The 14,348-nt window shown below is 38.1% G+C and overlaps 1 protein-coding gene across 3 annotated transcripts in view; it reads left to right on the top strand.

Moving 5' to 3' along the window:
• cdk14 (cyclin-dependent kinase 14) overlaps positions 1 to 14,348 on the top strand; it is a 202,693-nt gene that overhangs the window by 66,683 nt on the left and 121,662 nt on the right. For all 3 annotated transcript variants that reach the window (XM_042423787.1, XM_042423789.1, XM_042423788.1), the window contains 3 exons: positions 4,332 to 4,426; positions 5,049 to 5,128; positions 11,480 to 11,574. In XM_042423787.1, the coding sequence (XP_042279721.1) occupies positions 4,332 to 4,426; positions 5,049 to 5,128; positions 11,480 to 11,574 (270 nt within the window). The remainder of the gene's footprint in view (positions 1 to 4,331; positions 4,427 to 5,048; positions 5,129 to 11,479; positions 11,575 to 14,348) is intronic.

Raw genomic sequence — 14,348 nt, 5'->3', positions numbered from 1 at the left:
AGGTTTTATACATATGTGGTTATTTTTTTTAATTTGACTCCAAATATAAAATGCCTAATGAATGTGCACACAAATAAGATTTAATAAGTGTGATATGAGGCTTGACTGATTGCCTGCCAGCATCTCTGCAAGACACTAATGAATTGTTTCAGCCATGATTATGAAAATCTGTAAATTATCCCTTTCATGGTCTTTTTGTTTTGGCAACACGACCAACCTAACTCTCTCATAAACATTTCACAGGCAAGCACTTGCATGGAAAACATATATGGAGGACTGTTCTTTGGCATTTAACATAGAGAAAATAGGCTGATTCATAAGCAAAGACGCTGCACTCATGTCATGAGGGCAAGTTAGAAGAAATAAGCCACCAGAAAACACTATTCAACTGCAGCAGAAAATACTCTGTACCTCAGTTTAGCCTAATTCTAATGTCTACAATAAAACCAGCAAAGCATTGATTTGCAAGACTCAACCATTTATTATCTCAAGTCTTCTTCTTTGTGTCCTGTTACTTTTACATACTTGCATGAGACTCTTGAGGAGAACTTTTGGATTTAATAGTCCTGTGGGGCATTTTAATAAATCAGGGAGTGCACATTCAAAATATTTTGGTGCATAACTCATTGCTGAATCTTCAGTTTTAGATATTTGGTTCACTCCTGTCTGATACAGTTAAAAATAATTAACAGGAGCAACCAAAGCCTGCAGAAAACCTTGGTTATAGTGTCTTTATGGTTCCAGTGAGAGCTTTCCCTTAACTGTCAGGTTTTTCCAGCTTTATAAAATGCATCACCGTTAAAAATATAATTTGAAGTTCAATCTTAAACAGCTGTCTTCTTTAATAAAGACTTTAATAATGATGTTTTGAGCCTCTGCCAGTTAGCTTCAGTGCCCAAAAGCTACAGTTGAGTACTGCATGTGTGTGTTGCACATGTGTTTATGATTTCCTTTTGTGTGTGAGTATAAACAGACATCTGCAAGCCCACATCCTTTAATAGTTATGTGGAGAAAGTGCAGTGCCAACAATATAAAATCTTACATTTTAAGTTAGGTAATCCCTGAGGTGTGGGATTTATGAGATTTATCTCTATTATGGGTGCAGAATATCTCTCTCTCTCCCCCCCTCTCTCCATTAATATATATATATATATCTATATATATATATATAATATAAAAATCCCCCTCTCACCCCCCTCCCATGGGTGGTGGTGGTGGTGGTGTGTCTTCCTCAAGCTCGGGTCCTCTACCAGAGGCCTGGGAGTTTTAGGGTTCTGCGCAATATCTTAGCTGTTCCTAGGACTGCGCTCTTCTGGACAGAGATCTCAGATGTTGTACCTGGAATCTGCTGGAACCACTCTCCCAGTTTGTGGGTCATAGCCCCCAGTGCTCTGATTACCACTGGCACCACTGTTGCCTTTACTCCCCACATCTTTTCTAGCTCCTCTTGCAGCCCTTGGTATTTTTAAAGTTTCTCGTGTTCTTTCTCCCTGATGTTGCTGTCGCTTGGGATTGCTACATCTATCACCTTCTTCTTTTGTTTGTCGATCCGGTTGGTTAGCCATCACCAGTTTGTCAGTTTGGATCTGGAATTCTATTCCTCACATGATAAAATAAAAATAAAAAAATAAAATATGAAGTTTTCTAATGATACAACATTACTGTACACTGTATTGCTAATGATAACCCAAAAAAAATAGTCTACTGTATTTCTCTGCAGAAAATGCAGATTACACTTCACTGAGTGCTTGTTCATTCATTCATTCATTCAAAAAAATGATGCAGTCTACTGAAGTCAGATTAAAGACTGTGTTTGTGGATGAAAAATGCATGAGAAGGGAGTCTCTTTGTAGTCCAATCTCAGCGTCACTGAGAGAGAGTCACGGCAGCTACATGAGTCTCTCTGAGAGGCTCCTCAGGCCACCAGTAGCAGAATATCTAGCTGTCCAACTCAGTTCTTTCACAGATAGAGTTTCACTTCCTGCTTGATCCCAGGGGGAAGTCTAATTTGTTTAGAGAAGCCCTCAGAAATGCTGAGCGTATTAATGCCTCGGAGGATGGCAAGATAACAACAGAGAGAAGATAAAGCCGTGAGGACAGTGCAGATGTAGGCTACAAAGATTATATCAAGGTTTAGGCATTCTGTAGAGGTGTCTGTGTGTGTAATAACTGTGTCCCATTTTCATACTTTATACTGATTCTTAGCAGGTTTTGAGTATGTAGTGGAAGTTTGACAAATAAAGTGTGTTCGGAAAAGTCAAAATGCATACTTAAAATAGTTTTTTTGTCATTTTTGAGCTGTTTGGAAGCATAAAGGTGTTTTTGTTTAATTTTTTACTTAGTTAAGATGAGAAGATAACAGTAACTGTAGTGTGAAATATATGCTCTGAGTGAAGGAATAGCCTAATCTAATAATCTAACAAAGGCACACAGCAAATTGAATGTTCAAATACATCTTGGCTTCTCATAAAGACACATGTAACTAATGTTAGCATTTTAACATCAGCGAGGAGTGACAAAAAAATAGGGTTGGGTACAACTCAATGCTAAACTTAGCCTATAGTCGCTAACATTAGTCAGGTAACATGCTACTAAACGTTAGCTTATTGCATAACATTTTGTGTTTGTCACTGAAGTTACAGTATGGTTAGCTTCTTGTCCTTAGCAAGGAGTTAAGAAGTGCTCTAAATAATCTTTTAAATAATTCACATGTACTGTATCAGTTCTGAAGGCAGTAAGTTGTGTGTTTAGCACAGAGGAAGAAAATACACTAAAATCAAACACTGATAGACAGTCTAGCAAATGTTTCTGTTTTCAGTTTTATTCCGCAGGTCAAAATTTGTAATTCACACTTCAGCAGTTTAGCCTTGTATCTATTCAGCTAACATAGCCAAATATTTCTGTCACTACAAGAGATGATATTTAGCTCAGTTTTTAAATTGGCTGACACACATTACAGTAATGATTAGCTTAAGTAACACAGTCTTCCTCTTCCAAATGAAAAATTGAATTCATAAGCAATAATATGTACCCTGGCTTGATTCCATGCACTTTTATCGAAGTCTGTTTTTGCTGCTAAGTTGTATTTGGTCTGGTATGTAGCTTACAGCAGCTAATGTTAGCTAATGGTAGCAAATTTTACATCACTGTATAAAGGACATCACTGACATCACAACTCCTCTCTACTTGTACTACTACTGTTACATTACATTTTAGCATTTACTAATATCCTTAATTGTCACTTGTAGCCACGGTGAAAAACTCTGAGTCTGACCGAATCTTTTTAGATAAAGTTCTTAAGGTGAAAAGGGCAGCTAAAAGAGAGTGACACACTTGACACATGATGAGTCTAGACCCTTCTCATTAGTTTGCAGACTTCAACTCCCTAAAAGTGAAGTCTGCAGTTGGACCCTTGCCAGTGAGACATCTCATTAAAGATTTCAGAAAAAAAGTAAATCTTTGGAAAAACATTTTGCTGGCACTACAAAGTCACAGTGTGACTAATGTCCGTCAGACACATTCTGCATCTATTTTAGTACAAGAAAAAAAAAGGACATTGATTTATATAACACTGTAAGTGCCAAAAATAGCATAGGGCTGTATAAAACCTCATTAATCTTTTGGTACCAGTGAAATTATATCTGTCCACCGACTATTCAAAACTGTCAAGTAACGAAAGTTGGCACTAAGAGTCTTAGTCTTGTTTGCTTAGTTTTTTGATCAGATAGTTCCAAATTTAAAGTAAAATTTTGCCAGTCTTAGACTCAAGACAATCTTCTTGTATGGCTGCTTGTGTTAAGACAACTTCTAACTTTTTAGGATGTTGGCTTGTTTATATTCCTTAAAAAATAAGGTTCCAAGAAAGTGTTGTTTTTGTATTGGCTCTGAATTTTATATCCACTCTAATATCAAAAAATGTCATATGATACGCAGCCATAATGATGATAAGCATCTGTGCACAGTTAGTATGTAGAAAACAGCATGTGAAAGACTGTCAAGAACACGTATCACATCACATATCACATCTCTTCCCTACACCTGAGTGTTTCTGAGTCAGCCCCCGATAAGTTGGAGTTTTAGAGTGAAAAATGTCTTAAAGTTCTGAGCTGATGATTAGATGCAAAAGTAGTCTGACAAAGAGACTGTGAAATTCTCTCTCCTCCTCCTCACTGACATTACACCTCCCCGGCGATGCAGCCGGGAGCCTCCAAGTTTTAATATCGCTCATAGACATGTAATGTCTTCTGTGAAGTCCTCTTGAGACTTTTCTTTTCTGGGTTACTGAATTCATCATTTTAATATTATCTTTCATATCTCTTTCTTTTCCTCAGCCTACAAGCCCCAAGTTTGGAAAGGCCGATTCCTATGAAAAGCTGGAGAAATTGGGAGAGGGTTCATATGCCACAGTTTACAAAGGCAAAAGCAAGTAAGTAGTGCGTGCATGTCGAATCACTGTCTAATCCAGTCACTCCTCTTTATAGTTTGTAAGGGCCACTCATGCAGGCAGTGAATATTACATTTAATTATACAGTAGCAGTGCTGTGGCTGAATACATTAATTTCATGAAATAGCAATAACAGTTACAGAGTATGGTATTATGTAAATACGTTTTTTCACTGCAAATCCCACGCATGCAATGTCATTTCTATTATTTTAATCACTACAGGATGGATGTTTTTATTCACTGAATCAATAGTTATGGTCTACTTTTATAGTTTTGGGCTTTCCTCCCAGGTTTTGCTAATTAAATTCTAGAAAATGAAAGTTCACACACTGTAAATGTATGAAACTCTACAGACTAATCTCCTTAGTAATGATGTTCCTCTTCGCGTCGCTCCTTACTACAACAGCTTTGATTGGTGAGCTTCATTCAGTTGTAATCCTGTGGCCTTGTACCCGGGTCTCACTCCACTGCTGCTAAATTACATTTCATTGACTTAACAATCCTTGCTGTTCTCCGGCTTCACTGATTTTAATAGATTCTTTTTTCATGTCCAGAAAAAGTCGCAAGATTACCATACTTTGGTTGTCCTCTGCCTTGTTTCCAGGGTGAATGGGAAACTGGTGGCTCTGAAGGTGATTCGCTTGCAGGAGGAGGAAGGAACGCCCTTCACAGCCATAAGAGAAGGTAGGAGTTTCATGAGTGGAAAGGACTTAAAGTACAGATACTTTTATTTTGCTTAAACATTAGTGGAATACAAATGAGCTGACTGGAGTAAAAATCTGCTTTGTTGATCATTTCCATTATGAAATCAGTTATTTGGAAAGGTGTTTGGATCCCTTGTTCAATCACGGAAAAAACAACTTAACAATTACCACCACTGAGGCGTTCTAGACACCCTCAACCCCCCTCAAGCCCCTTAAGGCACCATTGGAACTGCTTGTCATATGGTCGCCTCCGCACCTTTTTGATGTCGGATTAGGGGGGTCTGTGTCTGACAGTTTCTGTAACTTTCCAAAACCGTCAATCCAACATTCACACCCACTTTACACAGAGATTAGCCAGCTGTATGGAGGTGTGAAAGTATCAAGGTTTGCGTTTCTCTCTCAAGCCCTCTTTTTTTTTTCTTTTTCTTTTTCTTTACACAGCTATTACTGTCACTTTTCGTGTGAATAACAGGGTGCAACTCTATGAATGCCTTCCAGGAGACTCTATGACTGTTAGTTTTACACTCCGTCTTTGAGTTTGGTCGTTCAGAACAACTATAAACACTTCTTGATTTCCGATGTGGTCGGACAACACGTCAAAAAACTAGTTCTTTTCCAGCATCGACTTTTAACCTCACTGTTCTAGTTGTGCTTTCACACAGTCTGCAGCTGCCACATCACTTTTCACTGTTGTTCAGTCTCTGCAAAGTGCTCTTGTGACACTTGACATGTTCTCAGTCTGCATACTTGTCTGTACTGATGTTCTCATGGACTTGTCATCAGTCAGTACTGTTCCAGTTCAAAGTCTGTACAGTGCAAGAATTCGGAAGTGTTCTTCCAAATTGCTTATTTTATTGACAGTGCTTTGGTAACTGTTTTGTATGTGAGTTTGGGGTAAACATACATCCCAGCATGCATTTCTGTCATCCAGCAGCAATGGCAGAGGACCTCAGACCTGAAATGATTACAATTTTCATGCCATTTGTTCGTTGTGCCACCAGATTCACTTTTGATATTTTTTCAGGTGAGAAATGAATTGTTTTGATAAGTTCAAAAATAATGCTTGTCTAAAAATGTGTGGCTTCATTTTTGTATCATACATACTTCTACCTCCTTATACAGATCTTGGCACAGTTCAATAAAAAATATTAGATATATATAAATGAAAACAATCAAGCGGCAACAGACATTTAGCCGTAGCTTTAACTCAATATGTGCTCCATTACCTCACAGAGTTTTTCTAATGCATTTTCAGTGTTCAGTACATGTCCAATATTTAATGGATGATTGCAAATGAAGATAAATGATAAATATTTAAACAGGGCAAAAAATGTCCATCTCATCAAATCATTTTTTGTGTTAATGAACCCTAAAAAGAAAATCTACTGGTGCAGTGAGATTACTCCTGCCTGTTCCCAGTATACATCAACCTGTTTCAAGAATAGTGTAGAGAGTATTGTTAGTATCTTGAAAACAGTGGTGGAAGAAGCACTCAGATAATTTACTTAAGTAAAAGTAGCAATATCTGTAAAATGTAAAAACACTCTATTACAAGAAGTAGTAAGTCCTATATGAAAAATCCTACTTAAGTAAAAGATCAAAAGTATTATCAGCTAAATTTACTAAAAATATTAAAAGTAAAAATACTTGTTTTACAGAAAATCCCCTAAGCCCGATATATAAAATACATTTAACGAAGTACATTAATAATACTGAAGCATCTGGAGATGGAGCTAATTTGAACTACATTATATACAGTTAGCTAGTGCCTGGTAGGCACCACTGATCTAAACTGGTCTAAACCTATGCCGATACCGATATATGCAGATATTTTTTTCCAGCAGGACCCCTCGAACTGCAAACAACATCAATTATGATTGTTTCTGTTATGAACTTTTGATCCATTGAGGTTTTATGTTTGTAAAACTTTCCTGGAGCCGAGAAAAGCGTTTTAAAAATCTGTGACGTCATCACAATGTAAAGTCTATGGGCCGAGCGGAGGCTCGTGGGCGGGGCCAGCGGGGGAAACACTACTGCACATATTCAGTGGACCGCACAACGCGGAAGCAAACCCGGAGGTGCCGTGGGTGTTTCCTCCGCAGGCTGCACTTCACTCCAGCTGCCCGTCAGACACGCTGCTTCTTCCCACCTTAACCTGAATAACATACCGGGGCTCGGTGCTCTGCTTGGATCCACATGGAGAGCCGGGGCTAACGTTAGCTGAGAGGCTAGCGGAGCGTTAGCAGCAGCACGACCAGCTAGCCTCTGCTAGAAGAAGCAGATGGCCTGACGGACAGCTGAGTGAAGTGGAGCCTGTGGAGGAAGCACCAGGACCGTCAGGATGAAACAGTCTGTGGAGGGAAGTACAGTTATTCGGTGGAGGAAATGGCAACAAATCGGCCTCTCATAAATGGCAGAAAATGTTCATTTCGGCCGATGCCGATATTTCATTTTAGAGCTTATATCGGCCGATACCGATGACGTGCCAATAATGTCATGCATCCCTATCTGCGAGTATTACATAAGTTGATTTGTTGTATATTAATGATAGTTAGGTAACAAATGTATCACTTTTGAGTTGTTTCTGCAAAGATTTGAATTTGTTTGGCAGAGTTAGTGTCTTGCTTTTTCATGCTAGGCTGTTTAGCTAGCTAAGTAGTGTGGCTGGTTAGCTAGTTGTAGCTAGTTGCTATAGAAAAAAATCCTGGAGAATGTATGATTCATATTTGTTAGCTATTTATCATTACACCATGGTCTGGGTGAATACTCTTTTCTGATTGGCTGGCAGGTGTGCATTAAAACCATTTAATGCACACGTAGTTCAGCTCAAGTTTAATCACCGTTCGAAATTCATCCACTACCCAACCTGTAACCATAGCAACATTAAAGAGCACAGCTGTCAAAGCTTACTCGTTATGATGTTTTGGAGAATGGGACGCAGCAGAGGAAAAAGAAATGGAGAAGAAAAGAAAGAAAAGAAGCGAAAAACGACACAAGGAACTGACACCTGAAGAGCTTAAAATGATAGAGGAACAGAAGGATGAGATTAATACAAAAAGGCAACAAAATGGGCAGTTAATACACTGAGAGACTCTCTCTACCAAAAACAAAGGAACACTGATTTGGAGACATACTCTGTGGTTATGCTTAATGACACCTTATGTGAATTTTATGCCTCGGTTCAGGCTGGCGGCGAGTACAGTGTGGCAAGTTGTCATGACAATGCTAAGCTCTTGCTTCAAAAAGGATATAATATAATATAGAGAACTAAGTGTTCGACATCTCCAACATCAGGGAGGCGGCAATAGTAGCCATATACAAGGACAAAAGCACTGTAGTCTTGTCACAGCATCCTCTGCACCCAAAAGTAAAAGGAAGAGTATGGGATTTTGAAATGGAAAATGTATAGGAACCCTGGAAAATGTCTCTTTGGTGGAACTGCTAACAACCCCTGGGAATCTGAAACATGACAAAGAGACACATACACACAGATTTTTTGTAAAGTGTCAAAAGACAAAAAGATTGGGAGCTACTGGTTTAATACTTAACAATGCGGTGTAATTTATTAGCTTAAAATTCTGTTGTTTTATGTAAAATTTCAATCTGAAAAGTTTAAAGCAACTAAAGCTGTCAAATAAATGTAGTGGAGTAAAAAGTACAGTACTTGAGTAAATGTACTTAATGACTTTCCACCACTGCTTGAAATAAGAAAGAATAAGGCAAATTGCTGCATGAGAATCAATAAAAAATACACTAATTGTAGAAAACTGAGTTGAGTTGTAATGAAAACAGTTTGAAACAATTTCACTGCTTTGGAAGATATTTTTCAGTTATTTACTATAATGACACTCAAAAATGACCTGATAAGAGGAATATTTTTGCAGTAATATACCTAATAACACATCTTAAATCACTGACCTTCAAAATACTTTGGCAGAAAAACGTGTAGTGCCCACAGTGGACCAAACTGATACAGACCTTTGTATTTTTGCTCTCATATGTCTGACATCCCGTGACTTGCCAGTTGTCCTCTTGTATGTATAACAGCAGTACAGAGCATGCCCTGGCTTGGTTTCTCCTGTCAGTTGTGATAAAGCTCTTGAGTTTCCTGGCTGGACTTAAAGAAGAAACACTCACCTCCACAGGCACAACTGCCATTTGAATACAGATGAGAAAATGATTCTGCCTGTTTGATCTGATCCAGCACTGATGAAGTAAGAACCATCCAGGGATACACACACACACACACACACACAGTCAAAAATTCTCCCTGTGAGCGACTCAGAAAGGCACTTTGAAATTGAACTAATTCAGCAATTACTGAGCAGGAAGCTCCCAGCACAGATATGTGAGCAGCATTACAGACTGCTGGTGAATAAAGTAATATATCCCGAGTAGAGGAGAGCTGAGTGTGTCTGTGTGTCCGCGCTGATTAAAGCTAGACACACTCATGCCCATTACCAGAAATGGTATGGGTGTATGTACAGTATGTGTGTGAGGGAGGGGGGTTGACAGGATCTTTGAGGTCTCTGACTGTAGTGCTAACCTCCTGCTTACTGAGAAGAGTCCTGCCTTTGATCTGCTCATCTCATTTTCTTTAACAACCTTTAGGTACTCATACAGGATGAATGTATTCATGAGGCTCCATCACTCGCCGACTCTCTTAGGGATCTGTCTGTCAAACTCCCCTGTGCCCTTGGAAAGAACTTTGTGTTTGTTAAATGAATCAGATTGGCAACCATTCTGAAAATCCCATTTCTGTCTCATAATAAAGACTGTACTTATTATGCCGCTCTCACATTCTGTCCTAATGAAACTATTCCTCTGTATTGCTTCTCTGTAGCCAGACCGGTTTGTCTGTCAGTTGTGTTTGCTTCCGTAATTGCCGGACGATGCTTTGCAGTCTGTTGCTAAAATATAATCATACCTCTAAAAATTACATGAAAGTTGTTTATTTCAGTCTAGTTGGTGGCTTCAGAGTCCTAAATATCCCCACTATGGGTAAGATGTGGTGGGATATGTCCAACAAATATCCCACAGCTGAAAAAGAAATGTTCATTAATGAAGTAACATGACGTTCCAAAATATTTATTAAGGCGACAGTGAAGCAGTGAGAAAAATTTTCAAGCATCTATTACTGATAATAATAGATTAATATTAAAAGCAAGGATTTTAAAACTTGTAGATGGGGTCGTTAAAGGTGCATTTTGCTTTTTATTATCGTCAAACCCCATTTTTAATACTTTTTATGGCTGCCATTGTTTCATCAGTGTTTTATCATGAAGGAGGCTGTTCACTGAAAGATTGAGTTCCATTCTCTTTTCTTGATATGCGAGCCAGCACCTCACTAGAACGCATGTGCATCTTCACTCAGTTTTTTATTGCTCAATGTGTGTATTCTATGTATTTACTCTACTTTAACACAGTGGCATTTAGCTGTGCCTTTCCTTATTAATAATATTATTACATTTGAATTCTGCAACATCAAAACTAGATAGAGAAAAGACAAAAAAAAGAACAAAGAAATGCAGCAGGTTGCCTGACAGGTGTTGAAATGTCTCAACAACTATTGGATGGATTGCCATAAAATGTGGTACAGATGTTCGCCTCAAGATGCCATGCCATGACGATGATGATGACGACGAATGATGATTGATTCAATTAATGACGATGATAACAAAGACTATCTTTGTAAAAAGCTGTCATTTTTTTCCTGTTTGAAATACTTCAGTGCAGCTCCCCTGTACATTTTCTTGTGTAGATCTCCACCCAGCTTTCAAAGGTGTAGAATCTTCCCACACTAAACGGACCCCTGCAAATTCTCTGGACCTTGGGAGTGTAAACCTTTGCTGACTGCACAATCCACCACATTTCTTATATCTCCTTCTATTATTTGCACAACCCCCCCCCCTCCAACTGTCCACAAGGTGTGACTCAGATGAAGCGAATCATGTGAAATGCTTGCAAGTCTGTACCAGAATGTGCTGATCACACCCAACCTCCTCAGTAAAGACTCAGTAAGCTTCGCCAGTAAAGAAACAGGAGATTTGATCATCTCCCCAAGACATCATCTCTTTGCTCTCTCTGTTAACATGTCCATTACATCATAAATGTGTTGACAAATTAGTGTGAGAACTCGCAGCAGTAAATCCACCCTGTATTTTCTTTTTTCTGTTTTGATCTTTCGCTAATCCCCTGTATGTAGTGAGGCTTGTAAGAAGGCCCGTGTTGCATTATAATGATGCAGCTAATGAAGGCGTAGATCATAACGATTCCTCTGGTATCTCAATATGTGTTTCACACTAACACTCCGTCTCCCGTCTCTCTGCAGCATCTCTTCTGAAAGGCCTGAAGCACGCCAACATCGTGCTCCTCCATGACATCATCCACACCAAGGAAACCCTGACTCTGGTCTTTGAATATGTGGTGAGTCCGCACACTGCCACACTGACATCACCCATTTGGACCCTCAAGAAGTCTGAAATTAGGTTGAGGATCTGTTTTTAGTGTTTGTTCAAATGGAAGTGAAACCACAGTTTTCTAATGGTAGCAGAGGTCAACACTCGTTGGTGTGTGTGTCTTTAGTTTTACTAGTTTGACCTCACCGTCTGGCTCCCTGATTGAGCTTCAGGTTTTAATACCCTGCCCACAGAAACATGAGCTGTGGATATTTTGATTGGCATACTCTTGTTTATGGGGCACTGTAAGAATGTTAATACAGGCTGGGCTTTTTCCACTCTTTGCTCTGTGCCATAGGATGGCAGCCAGAACCACCAGAGGCTGGTCTGTCTGTGCCCAGAACAGGAAGTCAGGCAGCCATTTTATTGCAAGGTCACCGTTTTAGTACATTTCCACATCTGTCCTGTCACATATTGTAGACACAAATGACAGGGTTTTCTATTAATGTACCTATTTATGACCCTTTGGAAAGCTTCGTACTCAAAATTACTATTGACCTCAATTTACAATACTGCAGACATCAGCTAGTATGATATGTGTGACTTGTACAAGATATATTTGAATTCATTTGCGTTGGATATTTTAAGTATATGTAGGAATATTTTTTTATTTTCTTATTTGCACAGTAAAAACGAAACAACATAAAACAACACAACAAAAGAGAAGAAACGAATTGTGCAGGTGAGATTTAGAAAACCCCTAGAGGCTTATGGGAGTAATCTCACCTCATTACACATTATGAATATTAGGCATTAATCGACATATTACCTCGTATAATGGGCTCCACCTCTGTAATGGTAATCTTTAATGTCCGGAGGAAACATTAAACCCTGAATTCAATTCTCAATTTCATCAATTAATCAGTCTCATAACTGAGTTCTTTCTTTCAAAGCAGTGACCTCTGTTAACTGTGCTCAAAGAAATCACAACAACAACTTCTTAGGATAAATGAAGACATTTATTAATAGCTAAACATCTTGAGGATACATGATAGAATATAAGATAATTAAGACAAAGAATAATAAGGCCTTTAAATGATAATAGGAATAAAATAATAACGAAAATTGTTAAGAAATAGCGGCTCAAAGTGTGTGACTCTACGATAACATATTGCGACGGGGAATGCTAAGGGAAAGCTAACTCAACTTCTCTAAAGAAATTATCTTTTTTAATTTGAACGATGAGCACGCAGGCTGAGATCCAGTTTCAAGCGTCACTTTCTTCTTCAGAGCAATGTTTCAGTCTGAGTTGAGGATTCAGGCATCGGCTGGCTTCTTGTAATCTTAGTTTAATGCCAAATAAAGTTTAATCCGACTACACTCAAATCTTTATTCAGTAGCAGTGTAAACTTCAAAATGAAATACTATACATGGAAGCATGAGACTTAATGTTACAAATAAAATAAAAACAAATTGAACTTGTTTCAGTAAAAGGTTAAAATACATGCATACTTGGTGGAAAAACAAAGAAAAGAGACGTGGATTAAAATAGTGTGGAATAGTGTGGATTAAAATGGGCGGAGTTTTGGGTGTGTTTTCATGCCGAATTGTTGATGAATATTCTTTGTTTTAATTATTAAATTAAGTTTTAAATTTTTAAATTTTGAGTTTTAAAACGCAAAATTCACACTCATTCATTCTTTCAATACAACTACTTACCTTATTTTAAAAATATTATGACATAGTTACCATATAAACATTCATTAATTCTTGATATTAAAAAAAAATCAATGTGAAGTTCTAATCTTATCATTAGAGGGCAGTATTGTCACACGTAGTAAAAATGTGATAAAATCAAAAATTAACATCTCCTGAATAGATTATCACACAGCTATTAGAGTTATACCATTATTTATGTATTCCTATGACAAATAACATAACATGATTTACATAATGATTAGACATTTCATTCATATGATATTCAGCTTTGGCTCAGAGGTTGAATGAATGTCCTCCAGGAATGTGAGTTAGAATAGAATAGACTCTGGTCTGTGTAGATAAGGAGAGGGGTTTTCTGTCCATGAGTGTTAAATTATCAGTCATTTCTCCTGGTTCAAATGACCCCAAAGGTCATTTATGCTTTTAGTTCAGGCCATAATTTAGTTGCTAGTCAGAAATGGTCTCTCAGGAGATCTGTTCAGTCTCCATTCTGTCACAGTGTTTAACTTTGGTCAGTGTCATCTTGTCAGATCCCACTCGGTAAAGAGGTCAGTCCGGGGGTCGAGGGGTGAGGCATTAAATCATGTCTCTGTGGAATTCATTCATGAAATTAAAGAGAGGTTTTTTATCCCATGAAATTAAAGACAAGGCCCCAATGTGCCCCACAATATTTTAAACCTAAACTAAACTATAAAATGTTTTTTACTAAATCTAAAGGAACCGTATTAGTATAATCATTTATGTAATGTAGAGTTGGGTCCCTTAAGGTAAAGGTAAGGGTTAGGATCTAATTCCTATTTGGAAAAATACCTGTATTCACTAAGCTCTCATGATAACAAACCACTTATTAAATCTTCTATGTCTCAAACACTTTCACCAGTTGAAACCACCAGCTACTTATACCACATGTACATGATTAATATCAATTCTATGAGTAATTTGACAAAGGCCATAATAATACTTTGGCAGTTGACTTTTCTTGGTTGAAGATTGTTTGTGAGAGAAAAGAAACATTACTCTAACATTTATGTTGCACTGTCAGTGACCGCCACTGGACTGAATGCTCTTTTTAGTCCAACATGG

This window comes from Thunnus maccoyii, chromosome 10 (assembly GCF_910596095.1).
Source record: "Thunnus maccoyii chromosome 10, fThuMac1.1, whole genome shotgun sequence".
Classification (NCBI taxonomy): Eukaryota; Metazoa; Chordata; class Actinopteri; order Scombriformes; family Scombridae; genus Thunnus; species Thunnus maccoyii.
Note: the sequence above shows the minus strand (reverse complement) of the source record. Positions and strands in the feature narration are given on the sequence as shown.